Raw genomic sequence first — 23,794 nt, 5'->3', positions numbered from 1 at the left:
GCTGTCAGATGACCCCTTAAAAAGGGAACCGGTCACCAGATTTGGGGCCTATAAGCTGTGGCCACCACCAGTGGGCTCTTATATACAGCATTATAACATTCTGTATATAAGAGCCCAGGCCGCTGTGTAGAACATAAAAAAGAGAATTTTGTTTACTTACCGTAAATTCTTTTTCTTGTAGTTCCGACATGGGAGACCCAGACCATGGGGTGTATAGCTAGCGCCTCCGGAGGACACACAAAGCACTACACTCAAATGTGTAGCTCCTCCCTCCGGGCTATATACACCCCCTGGATGACAATCTACCCAGTTCAGTGCAAAAGCTGAAGGAGGACATCCACCCATAAGTAGAGATAGAGTAAAACTCGGCAAAACCAGAACTCTGTCTACTAACAACAGCCGTGAAACACACGGAACAAAAACTGCCAACAGGCAACAGGGAGGGTGCTGGGTCTCCCATGTCGGAACTACAAGAAAAAGAATTTACGGTAAGTAAACAAAATTCTCTTTTTCTTTATCGTTCCTTCCATGGGAGACCCAGACCATGGGACGTTCCAAAGCAGTCCATGGGTGGGAAATAAACTAAACTGAGAAGTAGGCAAAACCTAACTTCACAAATGGGCGACAGCCGCCTGAAGGATGCGTCTGCCCAAGCTCGCATCTGCCGAAGCATGAGCATGCACTTGGTAGTGCTTAGAAAAAGTGTGCAGACTGGACCAAGTGGCAGCCTGACACACCTGCTGAGCCGTAGCCTGGTGTCTGAAAGCCCAGGAGGCACCGACAGCTCTGGTCGAGTGCGCCTTAATCCCCGGCGGGGGAGGCACCTGAGAACACTGGTAGGCATCGGCGATAGCCGACCTAACCCAACGAGCCAGGGTCGGTTTAGACGCCGAGAGGCCCTTGCGCTGACCCGTGGTTAGCACAAAAAGTGAGGTGCACCGCCGAAAAACGGCGGTGCGAGACACATAGATTCAGAGCGACCGCACCAAATCCAGGGTGTGCAACGCCTTCTCAAAGCGATGCACAGGGGCCGGACAAAGAGAGGGCAATGAAATGTCCTGGTTAAGGTGGAAGGAAGACACCACCTTAGGGAGAAAGTCCGGAGTCGGACGCAGAACCACCTTGTCTTGGTGAAACACCAAAAAGGGGGATTCCGAAGAAAGCGCAGCCAAATCAGAAACTCTCCTGAGAGAAGTTATGGCTACTAGAAAGACAACTTTCTGTGAAAGTCTAGACAAAGGAACTTCCCTGAGAGGCTCAAAAGGGGGTTTCTGTAAGGCAGTGAGGACCAGATTAAGGTCCCAGGGATCCAAGGGCCGTCGGTAAGGAGGGATGATGTGAGATGCGCCCTGCATGAAGGTGCGCACCTGAGCCAGTCGGGCGATACGCCGCTGGAACAATACCGACAAAGCCGACACCTGTCCCTTAAGGGAATTGAGGGACAGACCCAACTGCAGACCTGACTGTAGAAAAGACAGGATGGTCGGCAAGGCGAACGGCCAAGGAGCATGGCCGGAAGAGCGACACCAGGACAGGAAAATTCTCCAAGTCCTGTGGTAAATCTTAGCCGAGGAAGACTTCCGAGCCTGAGTCATGGTGGAGATGACCTCAGAGGGAATGCCTGAAGCCGTCAGGATCCAGGACTCAAGAGCCACGCCGTCAATCTGAGAGCCGCAGAATTCTGGCGGAAGAACGGACCTTGAGAGAGAAGGTCTGGGCGGTCCGGGAGATGCCACGGCACCTCTACGGACAGGCGGAGCAGATCTGGGTACCAGGCTCGCCTGGGCCAGTCCGGAGCAATGAGTATGACTCGACGGCCCTCCATTCGGATCTTGCGCAGAACCCTGGGCAAGAGAGCTAGAGGGGGAAACACATAGGCCAGACTGAACTGAGACCAATCCTGAACCAGTGCGTCTGCTGCGAAGGCTTGAGGATCGTGGGAGCGAGCCACGTAAACCGGAACCTTGTTGTTGTGCCGGGAAGCCATTAGATCTACTTCCGGAGTGCCCCACTTGCGGCAGATCGATCTGAACACTGACGGATGCAGGGCCCACTCGCCGCCGTCCACGGTTTGACGGCTGAGATAATCGGCCTCCCAGTTTTCCACGCCTGGGATGTGGACTGCGGATATGGTGGACTTGGAGTCCTCCGTCCACTGGAGGATTCGTTGAACCTCCAACATCGCCAGACGGCTGTGAGTTCCGCCCTGGTGATTGATGTAGGCAACCGCTGTCGCGTTGTCCGACTGAACCCGAATGTGCTTGCCCGCCAATAGGTGGTGAAAGTCCAGGAGAGCTAGAAACACAGCTCTGATTTCCAGCACATTGATCGGGAGGGCTGATTCGGACGGAGTCCAAGTGCCCTGTGCTCGGTGATGGAGAAATACCGCTCCCCAGCCGGAGAGACTGGCATCCGTGGTGAGGATCACCCAGGACGGAGTCAGGAAGGAACGTCCCTGTGACAGGGAGAGGGGCTGAAGCCACCACTGAAGGGAGTTCCTGGCCTGTGATGACAGAGCCACCAGCCTGTCCAAGGAAGAGATCCGCTTGTCCCAACAGCGGAGAATGTCCAGCTGCAAGGGACGCAGATGGAACTGGGCAAAGGGAACCGCTTCCATGGACGCCACCATCTGACCCAGCACCTGCATGAGGTGTCTGATGGAATGACGGCGGTGCCTCAGCAGAGAGCGCACCGCCAGACGAAGGGACTGCTGTTTGACTAAGGGCAACTTGACAAGTGCCGGCAGAGTCTCGAATTGCATCCCTAGGTACAAAAGTACCCGGGTCGGGGTCAGAGTCGACTTGGGGAGGTTGACAAGCCACCCGAACTGAGTTAGCATGGTGACAGTGAGAGAGACACTCCGCTGGCAGTCTACACTGGATGAGGCCTTGACTAGAAGGTCGTCCAGGTAAGGAATCACTGCCAATCCCTGGAGGTGCAGGACCGCAACCACTGCTGCCATGACCTTGGTGAACACTCGAGGGGCCGTGGCTAAGCCAAAGGGAAGAGCCACAAACTGGAAGTGTTCCTCTCCGATTGCAAAGCGTAGCCAGCGCTGGTGTGAGACCGCAATAGGCACATGCAGGTAGGCATCTCTGATGTCGATGGATGCCAGAAAATCTCCCTGGGTCATTGAGGCAATGACCGATCTCAGAGATTCCATGCGAAAGTGCCGCACCTGAACATGCTTGTTGAGAAGCTTGAGATCCAGGATGGGTCGGGAGGAACCGTCCTTTTTGGGGACTAGAAAGAGGTTTGAGTAGAAACCGCTGAACCGTTCCCGGGCGGGGACCGGAACAATTACACCGTTGGCCTGCAGGGATGCCACGGCCTGAGAGAAGGCGGCGGCTTTGGAGCAGGGGGGGATGGACAGAAAAAATCTGTTTGGCGGGCTGGAAGAAAAGAAGGGAATTTTGTTTACTTACCGTAAATTCCTTTTCTTCTAGCTCTAATTGGGAGACCCAGACAATTGGGGTGTATAGGCTATGCCTCCGGAGGCCGCACAAAGTACTACACTTAAGTGTTAGGCCCCTCCCCTTCTGCCTATACACCCCCCGTGCTCCCACGGGCTCCTCAGTTTTGGTGCAAAAGCAAGAAGGAGGAAAAATAATTATAAACTGGTTTAAAGTAACTTCAATCCGAAGGAAACTCGGAGAACTGAAACCATTCAACATGAACAACATGTGTACACAAAAAAACAGGGGCGGGTGCTGGGTCTCCCAATTAGAGCTAGAAGAAAAGGAATTTACGGTAAGTAAACAAAATTCCCTTCTTTTTCGCTCTATTGGGAGACCCAGACAATTGGGACGTCCAAAAGCAGTCCCTGGGTGGGTAAAATAATACCTCGTAAGAGAGCCGTAAAACGGCCCTTTCCTACAGGTGGGCAACCGCCGCCTGAAGGACTCGTCTACCTAGGCTGGCATCCGCCGCAGCATAGGTATGCACCTGATAGTGCTTCGTGAAAGTGTGCAGGCTCGACCAGGTAGCCGCCTGACACACCTGTTGAGCCGTAGCCTGGTGCCTCAAAGCCCAGGACGCTCCCACGGCTCTGGTAGAATGGGCCTTCAGCCCTGAGGGAACCGGAAGCCCAGCCGAACGGTAAGCTTCGATAATTGGCTCCTTGATCCACCGAGCCAGGGTTGATTTGGAAGCCTGTGACCCTTTACGCTGGCCAGCGACAAGGACAAAGAGTGCATCCGAGCGGCGCAGGGGCGCCGTACGAGAAATGTAGAGTCTGAGTGCTCTCACCAGATCTAACGAGTGCAAATCCTTTTCACATTGGTGAACTGGATGAGGATAAAAAGAAGGTAAGGAAATATCCTGATTGAGATGAAAGGGGGATACCACCTTAGGGAGAAATTCCGGAACCGGACGTAGAACCACCTTGTCCTGGTGAAAAACCAGAAAAGGGGCTTTGCACGACAACGCTGCTAGCTCAGACACTCTCCGAAGAGAAGTGACTGCTACTAGAAAAACCACTTTCTGCGAAAGTCGTGAGAGGGAGATATCTCTCATTGGCTCGAATGGTGGTTTCTGAAGAACCATCAGCACCCTGTTTAGATCCCAGGGTTCTAACGGCCGCTTGTAAGGTGGAACGATGTGACAAACTCCCTGCAGGAACGTGCGTACCTGTGGAAGTCTAGCTAGGCGCTTCTGGAAAAACACAGAGCGCTGAAACTTGTCCCTTAAGGGAACTGAGCGACAAACCCTTTTCCAGTCCAGATTGAAGGAAGGACAGAAAAGTAGGTAATGCAAATGGCCAGGGAGAAAAACCCTGAGCAGAGCACCACGACAGGAAAATTTTCCACGTCCTGTGATAAATCTTGGCGGACGTTGGTTTCCTAGCCTGTCTCATAGTGGCAATGACTTCTTGAGATAACCCTGAAGACGCTAGGATCCAGGACTCAATGGCCACACAGTCAGGTTGAGGGCCGCAGAATTCAGATGGAAAAACGGCCCTTGAGACAGCAAGTCTGGTCGGTCTGGTAGTGCCCACGGTTGGCCGACCGTGAGATGCCACAGATCCGGGTACCACGACCTCCTTGGCCAGTCTGGAGCGACGAGGATGGCGCGGCGGCAGTCGGCCCTGATCTTGCGTAACACTCTGGGCAACAGTGCCAGCGGAGGAAACACATAAGGGAGCTGAAACTGCGACCAATCCTGAACTAAGGCGTCTGCCGCCAGAGCTCTGATCTTGAGACCGTGTCATGAACATTGGTACCTTGTTGTTGTGCCGGGACGCCATGAGGTCGACGTCCGGCACCCCCAGCGGCAACAGATCTCCTGAAACACGTCTGGGTGAAGGGACCATTCCCCTGGTCCATGCCCTGGCGACTGAGATAATCTGCTTCGCAGTTTTCCACGCCTGGGATGTGAACTGCGGATATGGTGGAGGCCGTGGCTTCCACCCACATCAAAATCCGCCGGACTTCCTGGAAGGCTTGTCGACTGCGTGTGCCGCCTTGGTGGTTGATGTATGCCACCGCTGTGGAATTGTCCGACTGAATTCGGATCTGCTTGCCTTCCAGCCACTGCTGGAACGCTTTCAGGGCAAGATACACTGCCCGAATTTCCAGAACATTGATCTGAAGCGAGGACTCTTGCCGGGTCCACGTACCCTGAGTCCTGTGGTGGAGAAAAACCGCTCCCCACCCTGACAGACTTGCGTCCGTCGTGACTACTTCCCAGGATGGGGGTAGGAAGGATTTCCCCTTCGATAAAGAAGTGGGAAGAAGCCACCACCGAAGGGAAGCTTTGGTCGCCTGAGAGAGGGAGACGGTCCTGTCGAGGGACGTCGGCTTCCTGTCCCATTTGCGTAGGATGTCCCATTGAAGGGGACGCATGTGAAACTGCGCGAAAGGGACTGCTTCCATTGCTGCCACCATCTTCCCCAGGAAGTGCATGAGGCGCCTCAAGGGGTGTGACTGGCCTTGAAGGAGAGATTGTACCCCTGTCTGTAGTGACCGCTGCTTGATCAGCGGAAGCTTCACTATCGCTGAGAGGGTATGAAACTCCCTGCCAAGGTATGTGAGCGATTGGGCCGGTGTCAGATTTGACTTTGGAAAATTGATGATCCACCCGAAACTCTGGAGAGTCTCCAGGGTAGCGTCGAGGCTGTGTTGGCATGCCTCTTGAGAGGGTGCCTTGATCAACAGATCGTCCAAGTACGGGATCACCGAGTGACCCTGAGAATGGAGGACCGCTACTACAGTAGCCATAACCTTGGTGAAAACCCGTGGGGCTGTTGCCAGGCCGAATGGCAGTGCCACGAACTGCAGGTGTTCGTTTCCTATGGCGAAGCGCAAGAAGCGCTGGTGCTTTGGGGCAATCGGAACGTGGAGATAAGCATCTTTGATATCGATCGATGCAAGGAAATCTCCTTGGGACATTGAGGCGATGACGGAGCGAAGGGATTCCATCCGGAACCGCCTGGTCTTTACGTGTTTGTTGAGAAGTTTCAGGTCTAGGACAGGACGGAAAGACCCGTCCTTCTTTGGGACCACAAACAAGTTGGAGTAAAAACCGTGGCCCTGTTGATGAAGAGGAACAGGGACCACCACTCCTTCTGCCTTCAGAGTGCCCAGCGCCTGCAGAAGAGCCTCGGCTCTCTCGGGAGGCGGAGAAGACCTGAAGAATCGAGTCGGGGGACGAGAGGTGAACTCTATCTTGTAACCGTGAGACAGAATGTCTCTCACCCAGCGGTCTTTTATTTGTGGCAGCCAGGCGTCGCAAAAGCGGGAGAGCCTGCCACCGACCGAGGATGCTACTAGAGGAGGTCGAAAGTCATGAGGAAGCCGCTTTGTTAGCGGTGCCTCCAATGTTCTTTTTAGGACGTGACTTAGACCGCCATGCATCAGAGTTCCTTTGTTCTTTCTGAGACCTTTTGGACGAGGAGAATTGCGACCTGCCCGCGCCCCGAAAGGACCGAAACCTCGACTGTCCTCTCCTCTGTTGGGGAATGTTCTGTTTGGGCTGGGGTAAGGATGTATCCTTTCCCTTGGATTGTTTGATGATTTCATCCAGACGCTCACCAAACAGCCTGTCGCCAGAAATTGGCAAACTGGTTAAGCGCTTTTTGGAAGCCGAATCTGCCTTCCATTCCCGTAGCCACAAGGCCCTGCGGAGTACCACCGAATTGGCGGTCGCCACCGCCGTACGGCTCACAGAGTCCAGGACAGCATTAATAGCGTAAGACGCAATTGCCGAGGTCTGGGTGGTAATGGATGCCACTTGTGGCGCGGCCGTGCATGTGGCTGCTTCAATTTGCGCTTGACCTGCTGAGATAGCTTGCAGCGCCCATACGGCTGCGAATGCTGGGGCAAAAGAAGCTCCGATAGCTTCATAGATGGATTTCAACCAGAGCTCCATCTGCCTGTCAGTGGCATCTTTGAGCGAGGCCCCATCTTCCACTGCAAGTATGGACCTAGCCGCCAGTCTGGAGATTGGAGGATCCACTTTGGGACATTGAGTCCAACCTTTAACCACGTCCGGGGGGAAAGGATAACGTGTATCCTTAAGGCGCTTAGAAAAACGCTTATCTGGACAAGCATGGTGATTCTGGATTGCCTCTCTGAAATCAGAGTGGTCTAGAAACATACTCTGTGTCCGCTTGGGAAACCTGAAACGAAATTTCTCCTGCTGAGAAGCTGACTCCTCCGCCGGAGGGGCTGAGGGAGAAATATCCAGCAACTGATGGATGGACGCAATAAGATCGTTTACTATGGCGTCCCCGTCTGGAGTATTAAGATTGAGAGCGCTCTCAGGATCAGAATCCTGATCAGCTGTCTCCGCATCATCAACCAAAGATTCCCCCCGCTGAGACCCTAAACAATATGATGTCGAGGGAAATTCTAAGCGAGCCCGCTTAGTCGATCTGGGGCTGGGGTCTAAGTCAGAACCCTCAGACTGGGATGCAGGAGATACCCCGGGAGGACATTGTTGGTCCAACTGAGGGGGGCCCGGGAACAACGATTCAACAGAGTCCCGTTGCTGAGATACCGGCCTGGACTGCAAGGCTTCTAGTATCTTAGCCATAGTCTCAGAGAGTTTAGCAAACTCAGTCCCCGTCACCTGGACAGTGTCAACAGGTGGCTCCCCCTGGGCCCCTCTTAGCATAGGCTCCGGCTGAAGAAGTGGCACAGGGGTCGAACACTGCACACAATGAGGGTCAGTGGAACCTGCCGGTAGCGAGGTCTTACATGCGGCGCAGGCAGCATAATAAGCCTGTGTTTTGGCACCCCTGCCTTTTGTGGGCGCCATGCTATAGTTTTCCTTGAGTTACACAAAAGGGTATATAGCCAGAATGAACTGTGCTCATACAGTGTAAAGTATATACGATACACAAATAATGTACCAATACACTACAGCACCATGGGGTTCGCACCACAGGTGCTGCTTACCAGCCGCCTAAAGCGGTTGTGAGGCCACCAGAGACCGTGTCTGGGTCTCCCAGGACTTGTCCCTCTTCTGCAGCGTCGGTGGAGCTGACAGGAATGGCTGCGGCGTCCTGACGAGATGAGGGAGCTGTGGGCGTGGCCGAGAAAGAGCGCGAACTGGTGCTCACACCGTGCACAGTGAGGGGGGTGGAGTATGTAAATCATACTCCAGCCCTCAGAGCTGCTCGCTCCGTGCAGCGTCCCGCCCTTCCCCCTGCCTGTCAGGGCTGAGGGCGGGAGAAAAGTAAACTAGGCCGCAAGGAAGCCGGGGACTCTAGTAATAAACGCGGCCGCCGTAAAAGCGCGGCCGGCGTGAAAGTCCCCGGCGAACTACAAGTCCCAGCCGCGCCGCAGTGTCCCATGGCAGCGGCGGTTAGTGCGGTAGCCCTTACATATAAACACACTCAGCGACGCTGAGTGTGTAATGGCACATATAGACCCGGTCAGCGCCGCGGTCCCCGGTGCACTAGCACACCCAGCAAAGCTGAGGTGATGCCGTGCGCGGTCCCCACAGGGATACAGAGTACCTCCAAGATGCAGGGCCATGTCCCTGAACGGTATCGGCTCCTATCCATCAGGCTCCACAGGAGTTGTGGATGAAGCACGGTCTCAGTGCCTGGAGACCGATGGGATCCCACTTCGCCCAGAGCCCTAAGGGGGATGGGGAAGGAAAACAGCATGTGGGCTCCAGCCTCCGTACCCGCAATGGGTACCTCAACCTTAACAACACCGCCGACAAGAGTGGGGTGAAAAGGGAGCATGCTGGGGGCCCTATATGGGCCCACTTTTCTTCCATCCGACATAGTCAGCAGCTGCTGCTGACTAATCTGTGGAGCTGTGCTGTGCGTGTCTGACCTCCTTCGCACAAAGCAGAAAACTGGGGAGCCCGTGGGAGCACGGGGGGTGTATAGGCAGAAGGGGAGGGGCCTAACACTTTTAAGTGTAGTACTTTGTGCGGCCTCCGGAGGCATAGCCTATACACCCCAATTGTCTGGGTCTCCCAATAGAGCGAAAAAGAAAGGTATCCTGTAGCCGTGGGTGATGATATCCCGCACCCACTGATCGGAGACGTGTTGCAACCACACGTCGCCAAAGTGGGAGAGCCTGCCACCGACCAAGGACTTTGCTGGCGCGGCCAGATAGTCACGAGGAGGCTGCCTTGGTGGCAGCGGCTCCTCCGGTCTTTTGAGGACGCGGCTTTGCGCGCCAGTTGGATTTACGATCCTTGGCGGTAGTGGACGAGGCCGAGGGCTTAGAGGATGACCAGTTAGAGGAACGAAAGGAACGAAACCTCGATTGGTTCCTGACCTGGGCAGGTTTCTTGGCTTTAGTTTGTGGCAAGGAAGTACTCTTCCCGCCAGTAGCCTCCTTAATTATGCCATCAAGCTGTTCCCCAAACAGCCGGGACCCAGTAAAAGGGAGACTCGCAAGGTACTTCTTAGAGGAAGCGTCCGCTTTCCACTCTCGAAGCCACAAGATCCTGCGGATCGCGAGGGAGTTAGCGGAGGCCACTGCCGTGCGGTGAGAAGCCTCCAGGATGGCAGACATGGCGTAGGATGCAAAAGCCGAAGCTTGAGAAGTTAAGGCATCCATCTCAGGAATAGAGTCCCTGGAGAGGGAATGAATCTCCGCCAGCGAGGCAGAGATAGCCTTAAGAGCCCACACTGCCGCAAAAGACGGGGAGAAGGAGGCTCCTGCCGCCTCAAATACAGACTTGGCCAGAAGGTCAACCTGGCGGTCAGTGGGGTCCTTAAGAGAAGTGCCGTCAGCCACAGCAACGACTGTGCGGGCTGAGATTCTGGACACCGGAGGGTCCACCTTTGGAGACTGGGCCCATTCCTTAACCACCTCTGGTGGAAAAGGAAAACTGTCATCTGAACTACGCTTCAGAAAGCGTTTGTCAGGACAGGCCCTGGGCTTGTTAACAGTGGTCTGAAAGCTGGAATGGTTAAAAAACATACTCCTAGGTTTCTTAGGAGAGGTAAACTGGTGTACCTCTACCAGAGAGGGTTGTTCCTCTGACTCTTGTGGGTTGAGGTTCAGCACGGAGTTAATGGACGTAATCAAGTCACTAACATCCGCATCACCCTCAGACAAGTCAATGGGGTACATAGAGGCAGCGTCTGAGCCCACAGCAAGTGAATCCTCCTCGCCCTGCACCTCGGCTTGTGAATCAGAGCCGTGGGACGAGGAAGGAGAAGGGTCCGTGCGTCTCCGTTTAGGGGGACGGGGTCCTAGGACCTGCTCTGAGGGCTCTGCAGAGCTCGGAGCCGCAGAGACACCCTGAGAGGGAGGCTGATGCATAGACAGCAGCGTCCGGGACAGCTGCCCCATGGAGTCGGCAAACGACTTGGAAAGAGCTTGTGAAAAAGATGCTACCCAAGCCGGGGGTTCAGCCACCGGGGCCGGCGCAGCCGGAGGGACCCCTGCGGAGGCTCCAGGCTGAGACACAACCATATTAGCACAGGTATCACAATGTGGGTATGTGCTTGGCTCTGGCAGAATTAGCTTACAAGCAGTGCATATAGCATACATGTTTGCAGTCTTGCTCCTAGTGACAGACATGCTGCTGTGGAGGAAGTTCTGCAGCCAGATACACTCCTGTAGAAAGCCTGAGAGTGTAATAAAAAGTCCACAACCAGGGGTTGTGGCTTACCAGCCCTGCTCTCTGTGTGTCCTCCGGATTTCACCGCTCCCCTGTGAAGTGTCAGCCTTCCAGATAGTATGCAGCTGCAGCTTCCAGCGCTTCCCAGTGTGAGAAACGCTGAGAAAATGGCGCTGGGAGAAGGAGGGGGTGCGTGTATAAGCCCAGGAGCGGGAAACACAGAGGGCAGAGAGACACAGGGAGGTAGACAGGGGAGGGGACATCTCCCTAGAGAGGAGTGCCCTCCCCTCTGCTGGTCGGGCGGTGGGCGGCGCTGTATGCAAAACATGCATAGGAGCCGAAAACGAAACTAGGCCCAAACTGAAGCCGGGGCCTAGATTTTAAAGTGCGGCCGACGAGCAGGCACCGTCGGCGCGGTTCACATGGAAAATTCCCAGAACCGGCCGAAATTAACAGTAACGCTAAAGCACATACTGTCCCCCTAATAAAAGTGCCCGGGACCCCTGAAAAAAACGTCTCAATACTTAGCTTTGAGACGCAGGGCCATGTCCCTGAGTGGGGGTTAACGCTCCTTCCAGCAGGGACCAGACAGGGCTGCGGATGGAGACCGGTCTTCTGCAAGCAGAGAGGACCGTGATGGCTCCCACTTCAAACAGAGCCTCGACAGAGGATGCGAAGGAGCTCGGCATGTGAAGGCTCCAGCCTTAGTAAAATCAACCTTAACAGCACCCCGCAGAGTGGAGCGTGAAGGGACATGCCGGGAGTCCAGACTGGACCCGCTTTTCTTCCAAATCTTTAAAAATTAAAATAAAAAATATGTGTGTGATCCTCCTGGAACACAAAGCGTTGAACTGGGTAGATTGTCATCCAGGGGGTGTATATAGCCCGGAGGGAGGAGCTACACATTTGAGTGTAGTGCTTTGTGTGTCCTCCGGAGGCGCTAGCTATACACCCCATGGTCTGGGTCTCCCATGGAAGGAACGATAAAGAAAATCACTTTATAATACTTGCCTAAACGGCTGCTGCGGTGGAGTTGGGTCATATGGGCATCTTCGTTCTCCGGTGCTGGCGCCTCCTTTTTTGGCCTGGGCGCTTATATACACCATGTTAGAATGCTGTATATAAGAGCCCAGTGATGGTGGCCACAGCTTATAGTCACCAAAACTGGTAAAAGGTTCCCTTTAATGCCACCCACTAAAGCCACATAAGATTTACACATAAACATGTTGGAATTTAGAAAACTAACAAACCCCCCCCCAAATATTACCTGGAATGAAATTGAGTTTATATGGGTCCAGATGTTACTGACGCCACAGATCTGTGTGCATTGGCTGAATGAGTACAGTCATTCTTGATCATTGGCCTCTGAGCAAAACAGCCAATTGTGTCATTTATGCAGACCAAACTAAAATTGTTGACCGTACATCAGCCACGTTTATGAAATGGACATACTGCCAACTTTATTGCAAAGAACGATTATTTTATCTCCAATTTTTTCAAAAAGTGATGATTGGTGCTCAATATGGGCAGAAATCTGAGCTCAAGATTCAACTGAGATGGTGCTGAAAAGAGATTCCTAACCCTAGGACCAAACCAACTGTCGCTGTGCCAATACTGATGCCAGACCGTGAACCCCAGTGACTAGATATGAGCAAACATGAGGTTCGGTGTTCATATGAAAACACAAACTAAAACAAAAAAAAAACAGTTCAGGAGCTTTATGTATGCAAACCACTTGCGCGAGCATCACTGCGCTCTGGGACACTCAGTGCCCGGCCCAATGAGAGCCGCTTGCAGTGTTTGATCACGCTGGGGCTAACGGCAATGTGAGCGGATGTAGTGTGCACCAAACAAAATGGAAAAACCCTATCCATCCTCCCCTGGAAGTGATCTGTTTATGGATGGCTGCATGTGGGCAGAGACCCGAACTACCCAATTAGTGACAAGTCCGGGTCCCAAACTAACATTTACCTACAGGTCCGCTCATCTCTACCAATGTCCACTCCTCCTACCGAGTAACAGGAATCTCAAGGATCTCCCATCAATCGTCTAAAATCTATTTAAAAGCTAATCTATAAAAATATTATTTATTTACCTGAAAAAAAAGTCTTAACATGTAACCCCAAAGTTTTTATAACTTTCCTTTATTTCAGTAGTCTAGTACCCTGTGTGAAGAGATGAATATCCAGAGAATAAGGGATCATGAGTCTGTGTATGTAATGGATCCTTTATGATCCATGGAGTTTACATTCATGGTGAGTTTGGTCAGTTATTATACAGATGTCAAAAGAAAACCCTGAGCTATAAGTTGTGTGCAGATCTAGGAGAGCAGCAAGGACAGGATTGCATGCAATCAGTGGTGGAAACGTAGGATCTGATCCTCACAAGCTGAAAGGTTACCTAAACCCCACCGGGCCTCACACTAACCTGTGTCCACTTTTTATTACTGTTTTGCATTTGAATGGCGGCGATGCAGTTGAACAGCTTTTCTGATGTAATGTCGTCAGGCAGTTTTGTGAGGAACTGTGCTATATGGATAAAGTCCATCTGTAAAAGGATCTCTTCATACAGTCGCAGGATTCCCAGTGCGGTCCTAAACAAGAACTCCTCCCCATCCCGGCAAAACACGTCCCACACTCGACAGGCCAGATCAAGCGGCAGAGACTTACTGTATAGAGTGAATATCCTGAAGGCAGAAAATAAAAAAAAAAAAGTCAAATTCATTGAAACCACTATAAAACTACCAACATTAAAAAGGGAACCCGTCAGCAGATTTGGGGCCTATCAGCTGCAACCACCACCAGTGGGCTCTTATATACAGTATTCTAACATGCTGCACATACGAGCCCAGGGCGCTGTGTAGAACGTAAAAATCCCTTTATAATACTCACCTAACGGTCGCTCTGCGGTGGAGTTGGGCCACATGGGTGTCTCCTTTCTCTGGTAACGGCGCCTCCTCTTTCGGCCATCTTTGTCCTCTTTCTTAAGTTTGGGTGCATGACGCGTCTACGTTCTACACACTCGCAGATCCCGGGCAGGCGCACTACAATACTTTGATCTGCCCTGCTCAGGACCTCAATGCTACGCAAGTGTGGATGACTTAGGACACATCATGCACCCTGGCTTCAGAAGGACGACAAAGATGGCCAAAAGAGGAGGCACCGGCACCTGAGAACGAAGACGCCCATCTGACCAGTCTGCACTGCACCGACCGTTTAGGTATTATAAAGTGATTTTTACATTCTACACAGCAGCCTGGGCTCTTATATACAGCATGTTAGAATGATGTATATAAGAGCCCACTGGTGGTGGCCGCAGCTTATAGGCCCCAAAACTGGTGACAGGTTCCCTTTAAAAACATTTTTTTTTCATTTATTTTTTAAATAATACAACTGATCCATGTTCAAAAACATCCTAAGGCTGAGTGCCCACGATCAGGGTTCACAGAGTTTCGGATGCAGTGTGTTTACATTGCGTCCAAAGCGTTGTGTTGTACAGTACCAGCACAGTGGATGTGATTTCTAAAAATACCATGCCCCTGTGCTTGTTTTTGCTGCAGTGAAGACGGACCTGCGGTGAGGCTTCCAGAGCTGCAGCAAGTCGATTATTTGCTGCGGAGATGCACACGTTCTCTTCAGGGAGATCACAGCAAGAGACCGCAACTGTCCAAGCCCGGAGCGTGGCCACGAGCAGCTGCAGTCTACTGTGGAGGAGACTCATGGCCTCTCAGGTCAGGACACGCTGCGTCCAGGACACAATGGATCGTGATTGTGTGCACATACCCTAATTCATGGCAATACTGCCACAAAGGTTAATCATGGGTTATATTATAGTAAAAAAATAATAATGCACAAACAAGCGTTGTGTACACTTTCGATATGGTCCTCAAAAGATGAGCTATAAGTAATATTGTCAATATATAGGTGACTCAGGATTTTTGGGTATTTATACAACACTATTTGAGTGGTCGCTGCTTTAGTCTATTATTCACTAGCTTTCATGCTATAGCTTCAAAAACCATAGTTTTTATAGTATATTATAGCCAAGGGAAGACAAAAATAAATATTGTAAATATAGCATATTTCTCTGTCAAATAAAGCCTGTGTGTGACCCAAAAAATGAAAGTAACCTGGAAGTGACCAATGCAAGAGTGTCAGAAGGTGCAACGGGAAGAGAAATTGGTGGAGGAATGTATACACTGACTATGTAAGAAGCAAAAGTGTTGTCATAAACAATGTTTGTTGTATCAAGGGCGCTGTAAGCTCACGGTCTGCTACCATCTTCTCCATCTTCACCCCTCTGTACAGGATTTAGTCACCACAAATGGGGACCCACCAATATTAGAGCATATGGGTTTGTATGTTCTTCCCGTATTTGCGTGGGTTTCCACCTGGTTCTCCGGTTTCTTCCCAGACTCCAAAGACCGGGATACTGATCGGGAATTTAGATTGTGAACCCGAATGGGGACAGTGTTGCCAATGTCTGTAAAGCGCTGTGGAATAAATGGCGCTATATAAGTGAATAAATATTATATATTATGTGCTCTACTGGCTTTTTTCCCCCTATGTAACAAGTGAGAAGATGTACAGGGGGGCATTAGATAAGCAATTGCACATTACAATACCGACTCTTATCTTCATGTGGTCATCCTCCCAAAAGAGAAATAACTGGAGTCTTCTGAATGAGGGAACACTATGTGTAAACCCAGAATATAGGAGAATGTAAAGAAAACGTATAATGTGCTTCATTTCTCATTAGGGATGTATAATTCTTAGTAGGTATTTGTGTGCACAAGGCTCTCTGGCCTCCAGGTAACGTACCAGTCTATCAGGTAGAGGTCTGGAGTAAGACTATAGGAATTGAAGTGCAGGAAAAGCTTGGGGAGATTTTCTTCAAAAAATACTTCGAAGGCGGCAAAATATTTCAGCATCTAGAAAGGAAAGATGAAAGAGATATTATATACCCAGGAGAGCGCGGCCAACAAGCAGTGTTATTGTCCCTCATTAAGGCATATAATCGTACTGCTAACGTATATACATCCATTCATCCTTAAAAGACCCCTATACACAATGTTGGCTAAACACATGGATATTGACTGGCTCGACTGCCGCTCTAATTTGTATGGAGGTCTTGAGAACATGGTTTTCGGGAAAGACGTCTGTTGCGCATGCTACAGGTGCAGGTTTTCCATACTCAGCATTGCATACCCCACTGGTGTCCTGGTTTTCTCTTCTGGTGAGGACCAATTAGTGGCAGCCGATTGGCTGCAGAGGTCATGTTTTGTTTATACTGTTATGAAGAAGTGGACAACCCCTATACCCACAGTAGACAAACAAAACCAAAAAGTAGCCCCTAATGCGTCTATTATCTGGATACGATGTCTTATAATATTTCTTTCAGGAAGGTCTAGTGCTAGACCAAATGTTCGCTCACACCATAACATACTGCCGTGATATTACTCTCCATATGTATGCAACATGATAGCCTGAAAACCTCTTCAAAATTGCAGCGGCCCAGTGGGTAGCTAGCCATTTTATTTTTAATGCTACATGCAGGGATTTTAATGTGTTTTTAAAAAGAAGTTACTCATTTTCTTGGTACATGATTAACAGCATGAAAATAGCAAAAAAAAACAAAACAAAACACAGTTGCACTCTGAAATGCTAAAGCATGCAAACCATGAATATTAGATAGAATATAGACATGCATTACTGCTTAAGGAAATCTAGGAAAAATTTAGATGATATTTAGCATATAAAAATGGCCATATATCTGCCCAGTGGCCACGTGAAGGCATTATCCCATACCTACTCTAATGCCTCTCTCTGGGTTAAAAACATCCTATGTCTGGGCAAGTAGGAACCTCCTCCAGTAGCCACAGGTGATTTTATTCTCTAGTAGCAGGTTCCTACTTGCCCATCCACAGGAGGTTTTTAACCCAGAGAGAGGTGTTACAGTAGGTACCCAGTATATGAGATATGCCTTGATGTGGCTACTGCGCAGATATAGAAATGGCCATTTTTATATGGTAAATATCTCAATTATTCCTAGATTATTCCTAGATTCCCTTGAGTAGTAATCCATATCTATCCTTCAAGCCACACATCCAAGCCCTCTTCATCTCATGCAGACTACAACTCAAAAATATCTCCCGGATCCGTGCTTTCCTTAACCAAGAATCAGCAAAAACATTAGTGCATGCCCTCATCATCTCCCGCCTCGACTACTGCAACCTCCTGCTCTCTGGCCTCCCGTCCAACACTCTCGCACCGCTCCAATCTATCCTAAACTCTGAGGCCCGCTTAATCCACCTCTCCCCTCGCTATTCCCCAGCCTCGCCACTCTGCCAATCCCTTCACTGGCTTCCCATCACCCAACGACTCTAGTTCAAAACATTAACCATGACATACAAAGCCATCTACAACCAGTCTCCTCCTTACACCTGTGACCTAGTCTCCCGGTACCTACCCGCACGCAACCTCAGATCCTCACAAGATCTCCTTCTCTACTCCTCTCTTATCTCCTCTTCCCACAATCGCGTACAAGATTTCTCCCGTGCCTCCCCCCATACTCTGGAATGCTCTACCTCAGCATATCAGACTCTCCCCTACCGTGGAAAGCTTCAAGAGGAACCTCAAAACCCACCTCTTCCAACAAGCCTACAACCTACATTAACCCTCAGTCCAGTACACCACTGCGCAACCAGCTCTGTCTTTACCTATTGTACCATCACCCATTCCCTGTAGACTGTGAGCCCTCGCGGGCAGGGTCCTCTCTCCTCCTATGCCAGTCTGTTTTGTACTGTTAAAGATTGTTGTATGTATACCCTCTTTCACTGTAAAGCGCTATGGAATAAATGGCGCTATAATAATAAATAAAATAATAATAATAATAATATCTATATTCTAACATTCATAGTTGCATGCTTTGGCATTTCAGTGCACTCAACAGCATTAAAATAACTTACACAGTTTTAATGACTGGATAGTGGAAAAAAAAATCTTACTACAGACACTGTAGGTTTAGTTCTAGCTTTAGGCTTCATTTGGCACATATTTACCATCCGTGAGCACAATGAGCAGCAAAGCACACTGACCAGGGTAAGTCAATCTCCTGCACACAAGCAATGGCTCACGAGGGGGGAAAAAGAGCAACGCGTGATATTGTATCAGTTTTTGAAGATGAGACATTGCTTGTTTTAAACAGAACAAACTTTGCTCACCTGTCTGCAATATGGTCAATCGTACCGAGCTGCAGATGAAAGCACGTGCACAATGGAACCTATCCGGCAGCGATGTCAATCTGTGGGCACTGGACAGGAGACCCAAGAACCACCTTTTACCTGAGAGCATCTGCAGCTGTAATTTTGAGGAGCTGGCTTGGCGAAGCCATGTGGGTGTCACTCCGCAGCGATGTTGTCACACAAAACTGGTTAATCAAAGAGAAAGCTGGAGGACTGGGATGACAGAAGGTAGGAAGCGGATCTCAGCGTTAACATCCAATGGCCACAGAATACTGACGTGGCTGCTGGATGGGGTCCTGCAAAGTGATTAGCACCATCTCTAGTGGACAGGACTGTCCTGTGAATGTAAATATTCACCTCAAAGTCACCTTAGGGCAGCTGTGCCAAACTCTAGCCCTCAAGGCCCACAAACAGTGCATGTCTTCAGGGTTTCTTAAAGGGAACCTGTCGGCACATTTGGGGCCTATAAGCTGCGGCCACCACCACTGGGCTCTTATATACAGCATTCTAAGATGCTGTGTACAAGAGCCCAGGCCGCTGTGTAGAATGTATATAATAAGAACTTTATAATATTTACCTAAAACGGTTGCTGCCGTGAAGTTGGGCCATATGGGTGTCTCTGTTCTCTTTTGGCCATCTTCAGAAGCCTGTGTGCATGCCGCGTCCTACGTCATACACACTCGCCGGTCCCGCGCAGGCGCTCTACAATACTTTGATCTGCCCTGCTCAGGGCAGATCAAAGTGCGTCTGCGCAGGACCTCAATGCCGGCAAGTGTGGATGACGTGGGACTCGTCATGCACCCAGACTTCAGAAGAAGGACGACAAAGATGGCCGAAAGAGGGAGGCGCCAGCAGCGGAGAATGAAGATGCCCATCTGACCTAACTCCATCGCAGCAACTGTTTAGGGGAGTGTTCTAAAATGACTTTTACGTTCTACACAGTGGCCTGGGCTCTTATATACAGCATGTTAGAATGCCGTATATAAGAGCCCAGTGGTGGTGGCCGCAGCTTATAGTCACCAAAACTGGTGACAGGTTCCCTTTAAGTATTGCACATGTGATAATTAGATTACCTGCAGAAGTATCTTTGCAATACTGAGGAAATCCTGAAAACATGCCCTATTAGTGGGCCAAGAGGACCATAATTGTGCACCCCTGCCTTAACCCCTTCACCCCCGGCCACTAAAACACCCTAATGACCGGGCCATTTTTTGCAATTCTGACCAGTGTCACTTTGACAGGTTATAACTCTGGAACGCTTCAACGGATCCTGGCGATTCTGAGATTGTTTTTTCGTGACATATTGTACTTCATGTCAGTGGTAAATTTAGGCAGATATTTTTTGCGTTTATTTGTGAAAATTTAGGAAATTTGGCGAAAATTTTGAAAATTTCGCAATTTTCAAACTTTGAAAATTTATGCCCATAAATCTGTGAGATATGTCACACAAAATAGTTACTAAATAACATTTCCCACTTGTGTACTTTACATCAGCGCAATTTTCGAAACAAATTTTTTTTCCGTTAGGAAGTTAGAAGGGGTCAAAGGTCATCAGCAAATTCTCATTTTTCCAACAAAATTTACAAAATAATTTTTTTAGGGACCACATTACATTTGAGGTGACTTTGAGAGGCCTAGGTGACAGAAAATACCCAAAAGTGACCCCATTCTAAAAACTACACCCCTCACACTGCTCAAAACCACATCCAATAAGTTTATTAACCCTTTAGGTGCTTCACAGGAACCAAAGCAATGTGGAAGGAAAAAATGAAAATTTTACTTTTTAACACAAAAATGTTACTTTAGCCATAAAATTTTCATTTTTACAAGGGAGAAAAGAGAAAGTACACAATACAATTTATTGTGCATGTTCTCCTGAGTACGCTGATACCCCATATGTGGTAAAAATCAATTGTTTGGGCGCACGGCAGAGCTCGGAAGGGAAGGAGCGCCATTTGAATTTTTGAACGCAAAATTAGCTGCACTCATTAGCAGACGCCATGTCGGGTTTGAAGACCCCCTGAGGTGCCTAACCAATGGAGCTCCCCCACAAGTGACCCCATTTTGGAAACTAGAGGCCTCAAATAATTTTTCTAGATGTTTGGTGAGCACTTTGAACCCCTGGGGGCTTCACATAAGTTTATAGCGTTGAGCCGTGAAAAGAAAAAAATTTTTTTTTACCACAAAACGGTTGCTTCAACTAGGTAGCTTTTTTTTTCACAAGGGTAACAGGAAAAAATGCACCATAAAATGTATTGTGCATTTTCTCCTGAGTACGCAGATACCTGATATGTGGTGGAAATCAAATGTTTGGACACACAGCAGTGCTCGGAAGGCAAGGAGCGCCATTTGAATTTTTGAGTGCAAAATTAGCTGCACCTGTTAGCGGACGCCATGTCGGGTTTGAAGACCCCCTGAGGTGCCTAAACAATGGAGCTCCCCCACAAGTGACCCCATTTTGGAAACTAGAGGCCTCAAATAATTTTTCTAGATGTTTGGTGAGCACTTTGAACCCCTGGGGGCTTCACATAAGTTTATAGCGTTGAGCCGTGAAAAGAAAAAAATTTTTTTTTACCACAAAACGGTTGCTTCAACTAGGTAGCTTTTTTTTTCACAAGGCTATCAGGAAAAAATGCACCATAAAATGTATTGTGCATTTTCTCCTGAGTACGCAGATACCTCATATGTGGTGGAAAGTAATTGTTTGGGCGCATGGCGGGGCTCAGAAGAGAAGGAGCGCCATTTGACAGCAAAATTGGTTGGAATCATTAGCGGACGCCATGTCACGTTTGGAGACCCCCTATGGTGCCTAAACAGTGGAGCTCCCCCACAAGTGACACCATTTTGGAAACTAGAGCCCTCAAATAATTTTTCTAGATGTTTGATGTGCACTTTGAACACCTGGGGGCTTCACAGAAGTTTATAGCGTTGAGCCGTGAAAGAAGGGAATTTTGTTTACTTACCGTAAATTCCTTTTCTTCTAGCTCCAATTGGGAGACCCAGACAGTGGGTGTATAGCTACTGCCTCTGGAGGCCGCACAAAGAACTACACTTAAAAGTGTAAGGCCCCTCCCCTTCTGGCTATACACCCTCCCGTAGGAGTACGGATTCCTCAGTTTTAGTACCAAAGCAAGAAGGAGGAAAGCCAATAACAGTTTCAAAATCAAATTCAATCCGATAACTAGATCGGAGAACTTAAGAAACAACGTGAACAACATGTGCACCCGAAAAAACGAAACCCTAAAAACAGATAGGGCGGGTGCTGGGTCTCCCAATTGGAGCTAGAAGAAAAGGAATTTACGGTAAGTAAACAAAATTCCCTTCTTCTTTTTCGCTCCTAATTGGGAGACCCAGACAGTGGGACGTCCAAAAGCAGTCCCTGGGTGGGTAAAAAGATACCACATGAACGGGCTGTCATACAGCCTCTTCCTACAGGTGGGCCACCGCCGCCTGAAGGACCCGTCTACCTAGGCTGGCGTCTGCCGAAGCGTAGGTATGCACTTGATAGTGTTTGGTAAATGTGTGCAGACTCGACCAGGTAGCCGCCTGGCACACTTGCTGAGCCGTAGCCTGATGCCTCAACGCCCAGGACGCACCAACGGCTCTGGTAGAATGGGCCTTCAGTCCAGATGGAATCTGAAGCCCAGCAGAACGGTATGCGTGAAGAATTGGTTCCTTGATCCACCGCGCCAGGGTGGATTTGGAAGCTTGCGATCCCTTATGCTGACCAGCGACTAGGACAAAGAGCGCATCCGAACGGCGTAGAGGCGCCGTGCGAGAAATGTAAATCCTGAGTGCTCTCACCAGGTCCAACAGATGTAAACCCTTTTCAAATTGGTGAACTGGATGCGGACACAAAGATGGCAAAGTGATATCCTGATTGAGATGAAAGGAAGAAACCACCTTGGGAGAAAACTCTGGAATTGGACGCAGTACTACCTTGTCTTGGTGAAACACCAGGAAGGGAGATTTGCAAGATAACGCCGCCAGCTCGGACACTCTTCGAAGAGATGTGACCGCTACAAGAAAAACTACCTTTTGTGAAAGCCGAGAAAGGGGAACCTCTTTCAAGGGCTCGAAAGGCGGCTTTTGAAGAGCAAGGAGAACCTTGTTCAGATCCCAGGGTTCCAATGGCCGTCTGTAAGGAGGAACGATATGACAAACTCCTTGGAGAAACGTGCGTACTTTAGAAAGCTGTGCCAAGCGCTTCTGAAAGAATACGGATAACGCGGAGACTTGACCCTTAAGCGAGCTAAGGGACAAACCTTTTTCCAACCCAGACTGCAGGAAGGAAAGAAAAATTGGCAATGCAAATGGCCAGGGAGAAAACCCTTGAGCCAAGCACCACGCTAAGAATATCTTCCACGTCCTGTGATAGATCTTAGCTGAGGATGGTTTTCTAGCCTGTCTCATTGTGGCAACAACTCCCTGAGACAAACCTGAGGCCGCTAGGATCCAGGACTCAATGGCCACACAGTCAGGTTCAGGGCCGCAGAATTCAGATGGAAAAACGGCCCTTGAGACAGCAGATCTGGACGGTCTGGTAGTGCCCACGGTTGGCCTACCGTGAGATGCCACAGATCCGGGTACCACGACCTTCTTGGCCAATTTGGAGCGACGAGTATGGCTCGCTGGCAGTCGGACTTGATTTTCCGGAGAACTCTGGGTAACAAAGCTAGAGGTGGGAACACATAGGGGAGTCGGAACTGCGACCAATCCTGAACCAAGGCGTCTGCCGCCAGCGCTCGGTGATCGTGAGACCGTGCCATGAAAACTGGGACCTTGTTGTTGTGCCGTGACGCCATCAGATCGACGTCCGGCGACCCCCAGCGGTAACAGATCTGTTGAAACACGTCCGGGTGAAGGGACCATTCTCCTGCGTCCATGCCCTGGCGACTGAGAAAGTCCGCTTCCCAGTTTTCCACGCCTGGGATGTGAACTGCAGATATGGTGGACGCTCTGCTTTCCACCCACGTCAAAATCCGCTGGACTTCTTGAAAAGCTTGGCGACTGCGTGTTCCCCCTTGGTGGTTGATGTACGCCACCGCCGTGGAATTGTCCGACTGAATCCGAATCTGCTTGCCTTCCAGCCATTGTTGGAAGGCTCGCAGGGCAAGATAGATTGCTCTGATTTCCAGAACATTGATCTGCAAGGTGGACTCTTCCTGAGTCCACGTCCCCTGAGCCCTGTGGTGGAGAAACACCGCTCCCCACCCTGATAGGCTCGCATCTGTCGTGACCACTGCCCAGGACGGGGGAAGGAACGACTTTCCCTGTGACAATGAGTTGGGGAGAAGCCACCAACGTAGAGAGTCCTTGGCAGTCTGAGAGAGGGAGACAGTCCTGTCGAGGGACGTCGATTTCCCATCCCATTGGCGCAGAATGTCCCATTGGAGAGGGCGCAGATGAAACTGCGCGAACGGGACTGCCTCCATTGCTGCTACCATCTTTCCTAGGAAATGCATGAGGCGCCTCAGTGAGTGCGACTGGCTCTGAAGGAGAGATTGCACT

General features: G+C 50.1%; 1 protein-coding gene across 1 annotated transcript in view; it reads right to left on the bottom strand.

Moving 5' to 3' along the window:
- Positions 1-23,794, bottom strand: part of TBC1D12 (TBC1 domain family member 12) — a 148,132-nt gene that overhangs the window by 476 nt on the left and 123,862 nt on the right. Inside the window, exons 12-13 of the mRNA XM_075348763.1 lie at positions 15,861-15,970; positions 13,468-13,726 (exon numbers count right to left, since the gene is read on the bottom strand). Of these exons, the coding sequence (XP_075204878.1) occupies positions 13,468-13,726; positions 15,861-15,970 (369 nt within the window). The remainder of the gene's footprint in view (positions 1-13,467; positions 13,727-15,860; positions 15,971-23,794) is intronic.

Source organism: Anomaloglossus baeobatrachus, chromosome 5, assembly GCF_048569485.1.
Source record: "Anomaloglossus baeobatrachus isolate aAnoBae1 chromosome 5, aAnoBae1.hap1, whole genome shotgun sequence".
NCBI lineage: Eukaryota > Metazoa > Chordata > Amphibia > Anura > Aromobatidae > Anomaloglossus > Anomaloglossus baeobatrachus.
Note: the sequence above shows the minus strand (reverse complement) of the source record. Positions and strands in the feature narration are given on the sequence as shown.